The 13,683-nt window shown below is 38.7% G+C and overlaps 1 protein-coding gene across 1 annotated transcript in view; it reads left to right on the forward strand.

Moving 5' to 3' along the window:
- ME1 (malic enzyme 1) overlaps positions 1-13,683 on the forward strand; it is a 157,484-nt gene that overhangs the window by 117,416 nt on the left and 26,385 nt on the right. The window contains exons 7-8 of the mRNA NM_204303.2: positions 5,824-5,933; positions 13,272-13,369. Coding sequence (NP_989634.2) covers positions 5,824-5,933; positions 13,272-13,369 — 208 coding nt within the window. The remainder of the gene's footprint in view (positions 1-5,823; positions 5,934-13,271; positions 13,370-13,683) is intronic.

Consider the following 13,683-nt stretch of genomic DNA (forward strand, 5'->3'; position numbering starts at 1 on the left):
AAATTCATGACGAAATGTCACTCTAATTTGCTGTACTGTTAACTTTGAGTACATATGGGTGTTTTTTTTTTTTTAAGGAAGAAAGTTGTCAACACTTACAACACAGTTCTGTTGTGGGTTTTTGTTATTGTTGTTTTTCTCCCCTGATTTAACTTCAGCGTTAGTGAAGCCTTCATATTTCTGCATTTGTGGAAATTTTTGTGTGGTATGTTTTCTCATGGCAGTGACCTGGTCAATTAGTACTGATATTTGTGTGTGTCAAGAACAGAGTGTAAGACTTTGGCCCATGTCTGACTTGATGACATTTCAGAAGTATAAATTATTTGTTTAACAAGTGTAAGACTATCTGTGTCATCCAGACACCTTCTGGCTGAGGGAATTTGAATAATTTTCACAGTGAGAGGAGGCAGGTTGGCGGAGTGCGCCAGTAGGAAATTAATTTGATCACACACAGTGCAAGATTGCATGGAAGAGGGAGGTATTTTCATGCTACAAAGTCTGCAAACTAGTTGGTTTTGCCTGCTTGGTCTTACACCTACATACTCACAAGCATCAGTCGTGTATCCGGGTGGTCTGCCCAGGATTGCTCATGTGCGGCACTGAAGGCAGAAGGGCTTTGACTGTGAAGCCCATAGTGCATTTTCTGGGTTCCTTATGGCTGAAGATGATAAACTTCTTTCAGTACAGATCTTCCACGCCTTTAGGATCCAACAGCTATGCTAGCTTGGTTCTTTTTGCCAAAGGTCTTTGTTAGTTTGGCCTCCAAACACATTAGACAAATCTAACTTGCAGCTACTAGATACTTGCCTGCTGGAATCCAGCAGTCTGTTTGTCTGTGTTCTCATGTTGAAGTTTTTCAGACTCTGTTCTGACTTTCTGCAGCATCAGTGTGTATGGTATGTTCTGTCATAACATGCTGCTGTTGCTGCTGTTTTCCTGTGGTCTGGGTTTTCCTTATAAGTTGAGCTCAGGTTTGCTACTCTTGATGTAATCGGGACTTTTTTTTCTTAACAATTTTCCTGCAGTCAGTACTGTCCTTTGTTATTAGTGCAAGCTGTTGTTTTTATATTACCATCACTTTTGCTTCTGATGTTTTATGTATTTCCAGTCATAGCTCATTCATACCAGCCCACATCTTTTACAGGACTCTATAAGCATGCACTGGGAAAGTCAAGGCTGTGATAGAGCACAGTTCCTAAGAACATTGTGTGAAGAACTTTAGAACAAATATCTAAATGCAAAAAAACCCAAAGCAAACTAAAACAACCACAACAAAAAATCCACTCAGAGTTACAACAGTGCTAACTTAGATGAGTTATTTAAGTCTTTACATTTTACAGCCTTGAAACATATGATAGCTAATTCAGTGAGATACTGAAGTGCAGAGGAAAACTACCTCAGGTTCTCTAGTGACCATCAGTTTTAGTCTTTTAATTGAGCAATAAATGCACAAAAATTAAAGAGTATCTTTAGAAAGGTTTTCAATTTAATATTTCAACTAAGTCTTCAATTTAAAGAACAAGTAGTAGTCTCTACAAAGTGTGATGCAACCAAGTTTATGAAAAATTAAGTTGAAAATAGACCGCCTTTTTCTTGTAGTAATTGGTTATGTTTCTGTACTGCAAAAGCTTTCAGATTATTTCTCTTTTTGCACGAGAAGCCTGTTATGTAAGAGGTGCCTCAGCATGGACTGATAATCTGTTTTTGTGTCTCCTTATGAGAATCAGAGATACTCTCCACATAACAGACTTCCTTGTGGAAAAACAGACTTCCTTGTGGAAAGCCAAGATGCTGACAGTTCTGTAGAAAATCTCTTCTTGTGAAGACTGCTATGTCTTCAGCTTGCTGTTCCAATTCAGGATCAAGAGTGAAAATTATCTGTTTCTTAAAGATATCTCTCCTGGGAAAGAATTTTCATTGCAGCACTGTCAGGAGCTGAGTACACCTTGAAGGGTTTTCTGTCCTGTGCAGCTGCATCACATCAGGTTTCTACACGAGTGTTTCTCGTCTCCGTCACTTTTTTCCATGGAACAGACAGGTAGCAGTTAGTGTGGAAATCTCCATCCCCCTCTGCCAAATTTAGCTGAAGTTAACCAGAAGGCTCAAATTGTGTTAGGAGAAGGGATACTAGAATGGATGCATGATGAAAGAAAGTTAAAAGCTCGGGGGAAAGAAGAAATCCAAGTCAGAGGAGCTATTGGGAGGGACAGTGGGAAGACATCCTTTCCTGAAAGCTTTGGCACCACAATGAGATCATAGCAGTGACTGTTGTGCGTTATGTCTGCTTTGAGCAGCGAGATGTATGGAAGCAAGCAAACTTAGAGCTCTTGGAGTAGGAAGGAATAAGATTGTTTCCACATTGTCTTGGTGCGCTATAAATGGGCCTGGCTGGCAGAGGGCCTGACTGACGCACAAGGAAAAGGAGAGAATGCCAATATTGCTACCATTTTGGTTCAGCCCCTTCTTGGGAATGGGTGTCAGCAGCCAGTTCTGATGGCTTTTAATTCTCTTTCAGTTCCAGACCTCATGAACAAAGAAAATACTCATATAGGATTCTGGAAACTCTAAAAGCCTGAAAAACAGCTACTTGCCCCTTTAGGAAGGTTTCCAGAACAATGGCTGGGAATAAGAACAAATGATCTAAATATATTTCCAGAAAAAATTATTTGCTGCAGAAGAAAGCGTGGATTTTTACTGATCATATGGTTTGAATTCAGAATCATGCCCAAACTTTTAATGCTCCCATTAGATTCTTGAGGGTTTTCCCTGATTGGTGTTGCCAACATGCTAGTATTATGTATTTGGTATAGTTAAGGAGCTGTGCACATCCTTCTTCAGACCGTTACATAAAGATATAATCCAGAGAATTATTTTGAGAGATTAACATTGTTGTCACAGACAGTTGAATATAAGTTTATAAATAAATAGAGCAAAATAAACTAAGGCTGTTACCCAAAATATGTTGTAAATAGGCAATATTGTTAGAATGCTTTCTGACAACAACATATTGTTCTAGAGCACTGTCTCTTTTTAATCCATTGTCCACTTGCATTGTCCACACTGTCCACTCAGTGACAAATCTGAAGTTACATACTTACCACCACTCTTGTCAGCATTTTCTGCCCATAACAGAAAAAGGAAAGATGCCTTTGAATTTGTTTCCAGTTGGATTGTGATTCAGACTGCCTATGTGACTCCAAGAGACTAAGTTCCAAGTGCACAAAATGATGTGGGTGATGAAACAGGATTTATGAGGGAGAGCAGTGGTCTGAATTATCACTTCTTAGGGATGATTTATGATTTTTTTTTTTTTAATCAGCTACCACAGTGACAGAACCCAAACAGATGAAAGAGAGGAATTTGCAGCTACGAGATACTTGCCTGCTGGAATCCAGCAGCCTTAGCCAGATTACTGAAGCCAAGCTACTGCTACCAGAGAAATATTTTCCAGAGAATGAAAATAGTTAAGAATTTTGTAGGACACTGCACTGAGGATCAGTGTGTTTCTGATATTCTTCTATGTTCTAAACTAGCAACACACAGATTCGTATTTTCATGGAGTTATGACAGTTGATACCAAAGAGGGAGTTTAACTAGAGAGTAATTTTTATCACCTTTCAATTTGAACGCACGTGTGTTCATTGAATATGTGAACCTGCCTCCTCTCACTGTGAATGTTAGTTATGTGCTTCCCCACTTTCCTAGTGCTAAACCTTCATGAAACTCATGAGGTATTACTAGTCATAAGCATCAGCAAGGCCTCGGGCTTTTACTTGGAATCATATATATCGCTTGCACTGAATAAAAAATGGCATACATAATTTTCTTCTGCTGCAATGTCAAGATTTGAGAGGCCCAGCTTTAGATTGTCATTTGTTGAGATTTTTTCATCCTATTTTAATTAATCGGGCAAAGTATCTTGCTCAGAGAATTAGTATGGGTAGTGTGCTCAGTACAGAGTGAATGCTTTCTATTGAGACTCTAATTTAATGTGTATCACAGAGTTTTGATATGTGTCTAGAAAGGCAGCAGGTAAGAAAATAGAGAAAAATCAAATGCAGATGAGAAAATTGAATGTTATACGTGGTAAAGAATGGCATAATGCCATCAGAAAAGAACTTCAACCAAGTGATGGGGCTTGAGAGTGTTGATCTCATTAGTTTCAAATTATTATCCAACTGTTAGCTCCTGGATCCTTACGGAATCGCAGCAGTTTGTGTCAGATACTGAATAGGGTTAGAGATTTAATTTTTAATTTTTGAAAAGTAGCCGTAGTTTCTTCTCTTATTAGAACTCAGCTGTAGTTTACTATACCCAAATACTGACTAGCCAAGTTGTCTTTTAATGGTTGCCTGTTACTATGCTGTTGAAGAAGCCTACGTTTTTCCATAAAAGCTGAAGATACGTTTACTTTCAGCAGGGATTACCATTCTTGCCAGTGGAATCTCAGTTCTGGTTAATTGTAATGTGGCTGTAAATATGTGATTTCAACAGAAATTAGTTTTGTTACAGGAGTTTTTGCATTTTTGCATTTTTTTTGTACTTACGTCTGTGCTAAACAGAGCTGACAAACATAGGTATAGTTTAAAGAAAACTCAATTACCAGTAGAGCAGAGTATTTATAGTGAACTGCTCAATATATGTATGCATTGCTTTTCTGGATGAAGCAGGAACTGCTTGAGATCTTGTCTGCTTAGTCTCTAATGGCAATAATTTCATAACAAAACCTTACTTCAGTACTCTTTCAAAGTTTTTAGCGGAAAGTCTCTTACTCTGTGTGAATTGACATTAGACTTATAAAGTATAAAACCATTTTTAATGAACTTCTAATATTCTTCCAGGGTAGGGTAAAGTTTATGTGATATTTCCAAACCTCTACAGGCAGTTTTAGTACTGACCCTACATTTTACACTTTTCAAGTTGTACTCTTTTTTTTCCCCCTCATGTAAGTATTCCAGTTATGTTTTTGTGGTGGTGGTGTTGTTTTTTTCTGTTCCCAGTGTGCTCCGCTGCAAATGCGTAGTGTATTTTCAAAATATGATGTATTCATATAGCATACACAGATGACTTCAACATACTATAGAAAATGTCAGTTCGAATTATTTCATTAGCTAGGAGGACAACAAAGTGTTGAAATGGGTGATAGCTTTGCTTCTGAGTGCACTATTTAAGAAAGGTTTCAAATTTGTATCAGACAATCAGTTCTGACAACCCAGTCAAACAGTAGATGTAACATGTAGATAACATTTTTTTTTGCCTGTTCACAAAGTTTTCATGTATTTTAGCCAAGTGTAACTCTATTCAAACTCTCAGCTATTGGTTTCCTTCCTTAACGTGTTGTCATATGTTTACCATTTGTCTAGATTAACTACATTGCTACTGAAAGCTCCCTTTAGAACAGGAATGGGCTAGTGTGGCACTGTGAGTGATGCTGAGCTGCTGATCTGTAAAATAACATGAAAATAAAATCCACGTTCTGAATGTGTTACTTCCTTACTGCCCTCCCTACGGGGCCAATCTTTTTACTCATTAGCTGATTGCTCTATGAAGACTGCTGCTGAGATGTCTGCAGAGAGAAGGCCTTTTCCCTGATCTTTTATTTTTAACCTAGAACTGAGTAAAGAACATTAGCACTCTAATTATGCCTTCTAGCTAATTTATATAAGTATATAGATACAAAATATTACAGAAACGTATTAGCAGATGTCATCACATCATCATATTATACTTGTATTCAAAACCTGATTGCAAATATTTGTAGCTTTATAATACACGGTTACATATTTTTCATAATATAATGCATGTTTTATTTTGTCTTTCCAGTTATGGCATGAACTGTCTCATTCAATTTGAGGATTTTGCTAATGTTAATGCATTCCGCCTGCTGCATAAGTACCGTAACAAGTATTGCACTTTCAATGATGACATTCAAGGTAAAAAACTTTTTCTTCTGTTCTGCTGCTTACATGCTGGAGAAATAATTTTCCCTATGCTACTTGAGGATGTTAGTATGGGGTCACATTTAGCCTTGGGTTTCCTCAGCATGGCTTTCTGGTGAGCTGTCTTTGACCTTAACCTTTCCTCTCTCATTTATTTTCCTTCTCATGCTTTATTTAGATGTTCACTCTTCAGGGTTTTTTTAGTAGTTCAGTGTGTGCTTAGCTCTCTCGTATAAATGATTTACTTCAGATTTTTGGGCAAATGTCAAGTTTTGAGCCTGGACTGCACTTCCCTCAGGTTTTGATTTTTATTGTTGTTGTTTTGTCTTTCCATTTACAGCTACCATTTATCTGTGCAGCAGAGCTTTCTTGATAAATGTCAACACTTATTTCAGTTCTTACACTGACAACTCAGCTAAGTATCCTTCTGATTTGTGCTGCAGTCTCAGGGCTGCATTCAATTTCAGAGGAAAATTATCCCCCTGACTCTGCTTTCCAATCTGAGTCATTTGTAGCAGCTTACGAAAGGAAAAGATCAAGGATGAGAATAAAAGATCTCCAGTGAGAAAAGTCAGCAGCAGAAGTCAGAGCCTGTGTGACTGTGCTCTGCTGTGACTTCTGGGGTTTTGCCTGGGTCAGTAAGCAAGGGGGTTGCCTCAGTGCTCAGTCTGGTAGGCCTCGCAATGTTTTCCTCCCAAGGAGACAAATTCCTTTGTGAGCTGTCTAACTACTTTCAGGAAAACAGCACTGGAAAATGACTTATCCAGGGCCTTAAGTGCATGATTTCCTTACCAAGAGACTGAAGATGAAAGTACTGGGGAGAGGCACCCAGGGAGGGAAGGAGCTGTGCCCCCAACTGCCTCTTGCCCCTTCATGATTTCAGATGTTCTCGGCACCAGTGAGATCAAAACTGGGAGCTGAACTGTCCCAGTTTCCAGCACCTCTCAGGGACACAAAGCCAAGCATTAGGTGCTTGAGGTTTTGAAATCATTTTTGTTTTGCTCATGGGACCTAGATTCCATTTCAGGGACTCATGAGTTCCTTAGTCAGGCAACCGCACAGTGTCTTTAAATTTATTCAGTTTCTGCAATTTAATTTTTCTTTGTGGGTCTTTCAGTATTTCTCTAGGTGATATTTTGGAATTACGGGTGACCTCCAGCCATAATGCTTATGTACCTTCCAGAAGGTGAAGGAAGATGCAGTTTGCCTGCTTTAGCTCTCTGTCATTTGTCCTCATATCTCCACAAAAAACCTTCGGTATCTTTTTTTGTAGGTTGCCATCTTCCCCTGTAATGTGTAAGTGGAATAACAGCCCAAATTCAGATCCAGGGATCTCTTCTTCCTTTTCCCTCTTTCTCTTCCAAGTGTGTAACACCTTAGGATCTCTCACCTGACCACATTACTGAGGTAGATGGTGCTAACCTCTATAGTAATTCTCAGAGGTTTTCCATTTCTAAACAGTATGATATTTCCAGGCTACTTCAAAACTGGAACAGGTTGCCCAATGAGGCTGTGCGTACCCCCTCCCTTGAAGGCCAGGCTGGATGGGGCTTTGAGCAACCTGGTCTACAGGGAGGTGTCCCTGCCTATAGCAAGGTGTTGGAACTAGATGATCTTAAAGGTCCCTTTCAATCCAAAACATTCTCTAATTCTCCAACACTGACTTGTTTTTGTTAGTAATCTTATATATGGAAGAAGTATTAGTCTTTTCATGTCAAGCTTTGAAAAATTTTCATAGAATCATAGAACAGCTCAGGTTGGAAAAGACCTTAAAGATCATCGAGTCCAACCGCAACCTAACTGTACAACCCTAATTCGAACAACCCTCTGCTAAATCATGTCTCTGAGCACCACATCCAAATGCTTTTTAAACATGTCCAGGGATGGTGACTCAGCCTCCTCCCCAGGGAGCCTATTCCAGTGCTTAACAACCCCTTCTGTAAAGAAGTATTTCCTGATATCCAACCTAAACTTATCTGGGTGCAACTTGAGGCCATTTCCCCTCGTCTTGTCACCTGTCACCAGTGAGAAGAGACCAATCCTGCCTTCACTGTAAGCACCTTTCAGATATTGGAAGAGAGCAATAAAGTCTCCCCTAGGTTCATAAATCTGATTGTCTCCAGTACATTTAGGAAAGAGGGATCATAAGGATAGCGTGGATTTTTTTTTTTCTTTAAGACACAGGTTTTTTTCTCTCCCAAAGTTCTGCCTTGCACCAGTGCTACAGAATGAATCGGGGCTTCTGACACAAAGCAAGTAGCTTATTAGTGTGGAAGGTGGTCTCTGTTTAATGAGCCTCCCTGGAAGGAGACAGTGTTGGGATTCACAGTTCAGGAGGCTGAAAATCCCCTCAGAGAAACCATCCTGTTCTGTTTCCTGCCACAAAGTTGTTGAAGAAATCTGTTAATGATGGTTAAAGAAGATGCAGATATGGAATAAAAGTGTCTGAAATCTTGAGTCCTTTGCTTAGTACCTAAGCAGATGGAATGCTGTGTATACAGTCAGGAGAAGTCTTGGTGCCTGCAGTTGTGCCCCTGCTGCTGTGGCAGCCTGGGTGCTGTATGCCTGACTGCTGGATGCCTTTGCAATGTGTAGCCCCTCATAACGCCCAGCTGTGGGCAAGGCAGGATGCCATAGCACTCCCTTCCCACTCCTGGTTTGGTTTTGCTGTTTCTGTTGAAAGACGTTTTGCTATTCAAGCACAGTCAGTGGCTCAAGGCAAGTTTCCATGTCTTAGGAGTTGAGCATTCATTTTGTGTGGGTCTCTCAATGTTCATCACACAGTGATTGCTTTTAGTCACTGCTGACATGGATGAATTTCACTAGGTTGCCAATTATTTCAGCCAACTGTTGTGATTTTCCCCACCTTTGTACTTCAGAATTGCTTCAGTGGGAAATGACAAACTTTTACAGCATAAGCCAATCTATGTAAGATGTTTCTATGTGCATATAACTTTGTAAGTTTTCATTTAGCATTCTAGCACTATTTTATTGTGCCATTATGGGCGCAGAACCTGTACTTTATGCCAACAAAAATAATCTCAGTACAGTGTAATTTCTCCATGTAAATAACTTCAGTATTCATCATGATCTTAGATGTCATTTGTTTTTAACAGCTGTGTGCTGTTCAGTTGAATCAAAATTTTATTAAAAACAACAAACCTAAAGTAAAAGTGTAGAGCATATAGAGTTCAATATTATTATTTCATCTTGTGTGCTTTGATTTAAATTATATGATAAATTTTTAGCAGACTGCTTCAATAATTGGGGAAATAAGACCTGAAAGTTATATTATGACCAATTCAACATTTAGTCAGTGCAATTCTCAGAAATCTGAATTCTCTGTCAAAAATATTCTCCTTTTCAAAATGTAATTCTTTTTAATGCTAACATTGAAAATGTTGCATTTAGTATCTGGAAATTCCAGTCCTCGAAATCAAATGGAAAAAAGGTTTTGTTTTTGTTGTGATTAGTGTGGAAAGTCAAATCTATTCTCTTACGAAGAATTTGGGAAATGTGAAATTGGGAGATATATAGTAATTGAAATGCTTATCGTATCTCAAATTTGGATATTAAGTGTAAACTGTACAAACTTCTTTCCTAACATGGGGTGAAATGTGCTTACAGGTGGAACAGATGTTAGAATCTTTTAAATTTATTAGCAGTGATAACAATAACAACCCTATCAAGACATATACCATAGGGCTATGTGAAGTGCTTTTTTTCTTCTGGTATATGCATGCTGTCACCTGTCCAGCTGGTAAATTCGCACTGAAATCAATATGTTTTCAAATAAGTCCCCCAGAGTAGTTTTTGTATACATTTCTAAGTGTATGTACAAGAATGTGCATATACAAGTACTCTTCTCTTTCATTTTTCCCTCATTATGGGTGGAAAAAAATCTTGCCTCCAGGCAGCCTACTCCAGGTGGCTCTGCTTGGGCAAGGGCTTGGAGCTCCATCAGTCCCTTCCAAGCTCAGCCAACAGCAAATCTGTGTTTTATCCCTCCTCAAAGATATCATATTTACTCTTTTAAAGAGGCTCCACTCCTCCTTCCCTGCACGTTCCCACCCTCCTTGCACTGCCTGTGCTGCAGTGGAGCAGGAAAAAGATTTCTATGGGATGTGATCTACCCACAGCCTTTACCTCACTACTAAATGAAATTGCACTTTTTAGATAAGACACTCTCATGTTTGTTTTTTTTTTTCCCAGTAGGACTAAAAGAGGACAATGCATTTTTTCTGGCACTGTGTCAGTTGGAAGAATGATACTGTTAACATAAGATTTCTATTCTGTTGCGTTTTGAGAAATGCAAGTTTTGGTTTTACCACTTCCTAATATTTTAGCCCAGAATGAATACTTAAGATTTTAGGATGTTCTGCAAAGCTTCCTCTCCTTTTGTTTGCTTTGTTTGCTAGCACTTAAAGATGCTATTGAGAAAACAGCGTAAAGGAAATAATGATCTGATTATATTTTTTTACATTTAAATAATGTGTAAGTGCTTCAGTGCCATAGATCAATTATTGCTTATTTAAATTAAACTGCATCCACTAAAAAATAATTTACCCATCCTTTTGTTTTGAGGCCTTTCGCCTCTTTTTATTTGTTTTGTTTTAATTGTTACATCTACTGAAAGAAGACTGCACTGTAAAGCATTTTCAATGTCCCAGCCCTGACGTCCGCGGTCTCTAGGATTTCCTGTGACGTATTCATGCTCGATTATATTTTTTACAGTACCAAGCAAGACTAGAGCATCTTGGATAGAATACAAAAACTTGTTAAAGAAGAGTGCCCTTCCAAATTTCACATCTAAATGTACATTTCCTTAGAAAAATACCTTTCATTATGAATCTTGCTATGTCTACTGTGTAGAAAATTTGAGACAAAAGAATCCATTTTCTAAACAATACCGGTGTCCTTTTCAATCCACGCACAGCGGATTTAACCTATGCTCTGTGAGAGAGGGAAGGAAAGCCACTTCTCTCTTTCACTTGTGATGAGAGCAGAAAAAGCAGTGAGATTCGGTTTCTGCACTGTAACATCCTCCAGAACCAGTTGGGCTCTGGCAGTTTGATGTGAATTACATTTTGATCCTTTTCAAAAACCTGACTTGGTGTTCACGGTGAAATGGAAGATGGGAGCAGTTCCGGTCAGACAGATCTGCCTTTCACACAGCCAGCAGCCCTCCTTCCATGGGGAACGAATGAGGGAAGCTGTGATGACAGCTGCTGCCAGCAGCTAACAGTGATAGAGAGCTCAGTGCTCTAATAAATAGGGTCATTATGCTTTCTAGAGTCAAATGGCTGAAAAAAAACAATGCAGAGTACATCTAAATTACCATTTTCAGGGCAGTTCTTCTGTAAAAATTGTGATTCATGAGAAGTGCAGAATGTTTATATGATGCTACCCTAAACTTTCTGAATCATCCTCATAACAGGCATGCAGGTAGCAAAAGCTCACGTAACATGCAAAATTTTATTGACTTTCAACACAGGACAGAGTCTCTTTCAACTCAAATGATTCTATGATTCATTTTCTGTATTTTGTCTTTTTCCTTAAAACACAAGATGGTAATGTAGTCGACTCTGTAAAAAATATTCCAACTGATCAGATATAATCACAGTTCTTTTTTCCAGCTAAAAAACTTAGCAATACATCAGCCAGGAAGATAAGCAGGATTCCAGCATTCCCATTCATGATAAATCAATGCTGTTTTATTTTGTCTCCATCACTAGCAAGCAGCCTGGAGAGATTTCCTGGCTCTCCAAGAGCTCCACTGCTGTCAGGGAGCTGTTGTGCTGTGATTTCTGGCCATCTCCTGCCTGACAGAAGGGACTGCAGGAGCTGGGAAGGGAGCTTTCTTTTTCAGGAGGGCAGATCGATGGCTTTAGGAGTCAGCTATGTTATGTCAGCTTCCTTCTCCTCTCCTGCAAGCACAGCTGTGTAACATAAAATAGAAGAAAGCTCTTGGCATCCAAAGAGAGGATGGGGTTTTATTGAAGGTTATGAGGATTGTTTGGTAGAGTACCAAGGGAAACTGAGAAGGAGGTCTGACTTCTCTGGTTTGCCATTATTGGTCTTTGCCAACTTGGCGCTTTCCAGAGGAAGGCTTAAATTTGTCTGGGAAAGAAACAAGCTAACTCTTGGATGCTGCTGGGTGGAAGTGTCTCAGCCTGACACTTGGTGTTCCTGAAGCTGTGCCTCAGAGGAACCATTTTTTATTTTTATTTTTTAAAAATGCAGGGGAAGAGAGTAAATGATCTCAGCTCTGAGCAAGTAATAAAAATGACTAAAAATGACAAAACTGTATGGTCTAAACATTAAGTGGGCTGAGAACAAGATGTCCTGTATTCCTGATGATAGAAGGGAAACATCATAATCAAAAGCATGCAATGAATAATGTTTTCTTTAGTGCTATAGGCACACTTCTTCACTGTTCAGATGGACCTCCTAGCTTTAAAATATTTGCTTGATTTTTAATTTCTTTTAGTTATTTATTTATGAAAACTAGATGTTCCTATGTAAAAACCACTGATTCAAACCAAGCTTTCAACACCAGGTGATATCTTTTAAGGACGGGTTTACGTACTCCCAGGTTTTCTACTACTGCTATTCTTTTAATTTCTTCGCTACCTGTGTTTGACACTTACACAGGTACACACCTGTTTTGGCCAAATCAGTAGTGGTGTGAACCATACCCTCAAAAGAATTATTACAGAAGTTTTCAGAGGCAGTGGGAGGGTTGGTGCCTCAAATAAGCTGATCTTATCCTTTCAGCTCCCTTGGTTTCTCTGTAAATGCTTGCAATTTGCTTTTTTACTCTGACAACATCTACACGAGAAGTAAGGGTTTATTATTCTGTAGTACTATGGCCATTATAGCATTATCAGTTCTCAACAGCTCCAAAGAACTGTTATCTCCAGTAGGTTTGGTGCAGATGCCTGTTTCAACAGTGAGTCCATTCTTAATTTTCAGTATCTGGAACCTTTCAGAATGCTTTTTTCTGGTCTACCCAGTTTTTTCTTCGTGAAAAAGATTGTGACTAGAATATTTTGTAGTATTTTGATTGTACCAGTCATGATGCCCATTCAGTAGAATCAATCAATCGATCATATTTTTTTTAGTGTTAGAATGAAGGTATTCTCACCTATGTCTTATTTTCATAAAATTCATAAAAACAAAGTACAGAGAACTGCAGTTCCACTGACTATTTCCTCACCAGGCCAAGTATCTGTATCTTAGCTGAAAGAGACTGTGAAATTATATGAAATGTATGCCTAAAGCCTTGTAGTTCTTTGTGGACTAATAAAAGACAACCTTTTATTTCTTCAGGAACAGCATCTGTGGCGGTTGCAGGTCTTCTTGCAGCTCTCCGTATCACTAAGAACAGGTTATCAGATCACACAGTGTTGTTCCAGGGAGCTGGAGAGGTATGTGTTATTAGACAGCAGGAGTTCTACTTTGAAAATGTTTCTTAATGTTTATTTAAGTTAAATGCGTCCAATTTGCAAGAAGATAAAATAGGTAGAATTATCCCTGAAACCTGATAAAAGTCACTGCTTAATTCAAACGTAAACTTACGAAAAATCTTCTCTGATCATGCAGTCAGGCCTCATATTTTTCACCAGAAAGTTTGAGATCTATTCTCTTTTTAAATGTGAGGTTTTAGCTCTTCAGCTGTAAATTGCTGAACTGCTCTCAATAGAAACCAAAAAAAACCCCAAAAAACTGGAAAGGTGAGGAA

The sequence above is a fragment of the Gallus gallus genome, chromosome 3 (assembly GCF_016699485.2).
Source record: "Gallus gallus isolate bGalGal1 chromosome 3, bGalGal1.mat.broiler.GRCg7b, whole genome shotgun sequence".
NCBI lineage: Eukaryota > Metazoa > Chordata > Aves > Galliformes > Phasianidae > Gallus > Gallus gallus.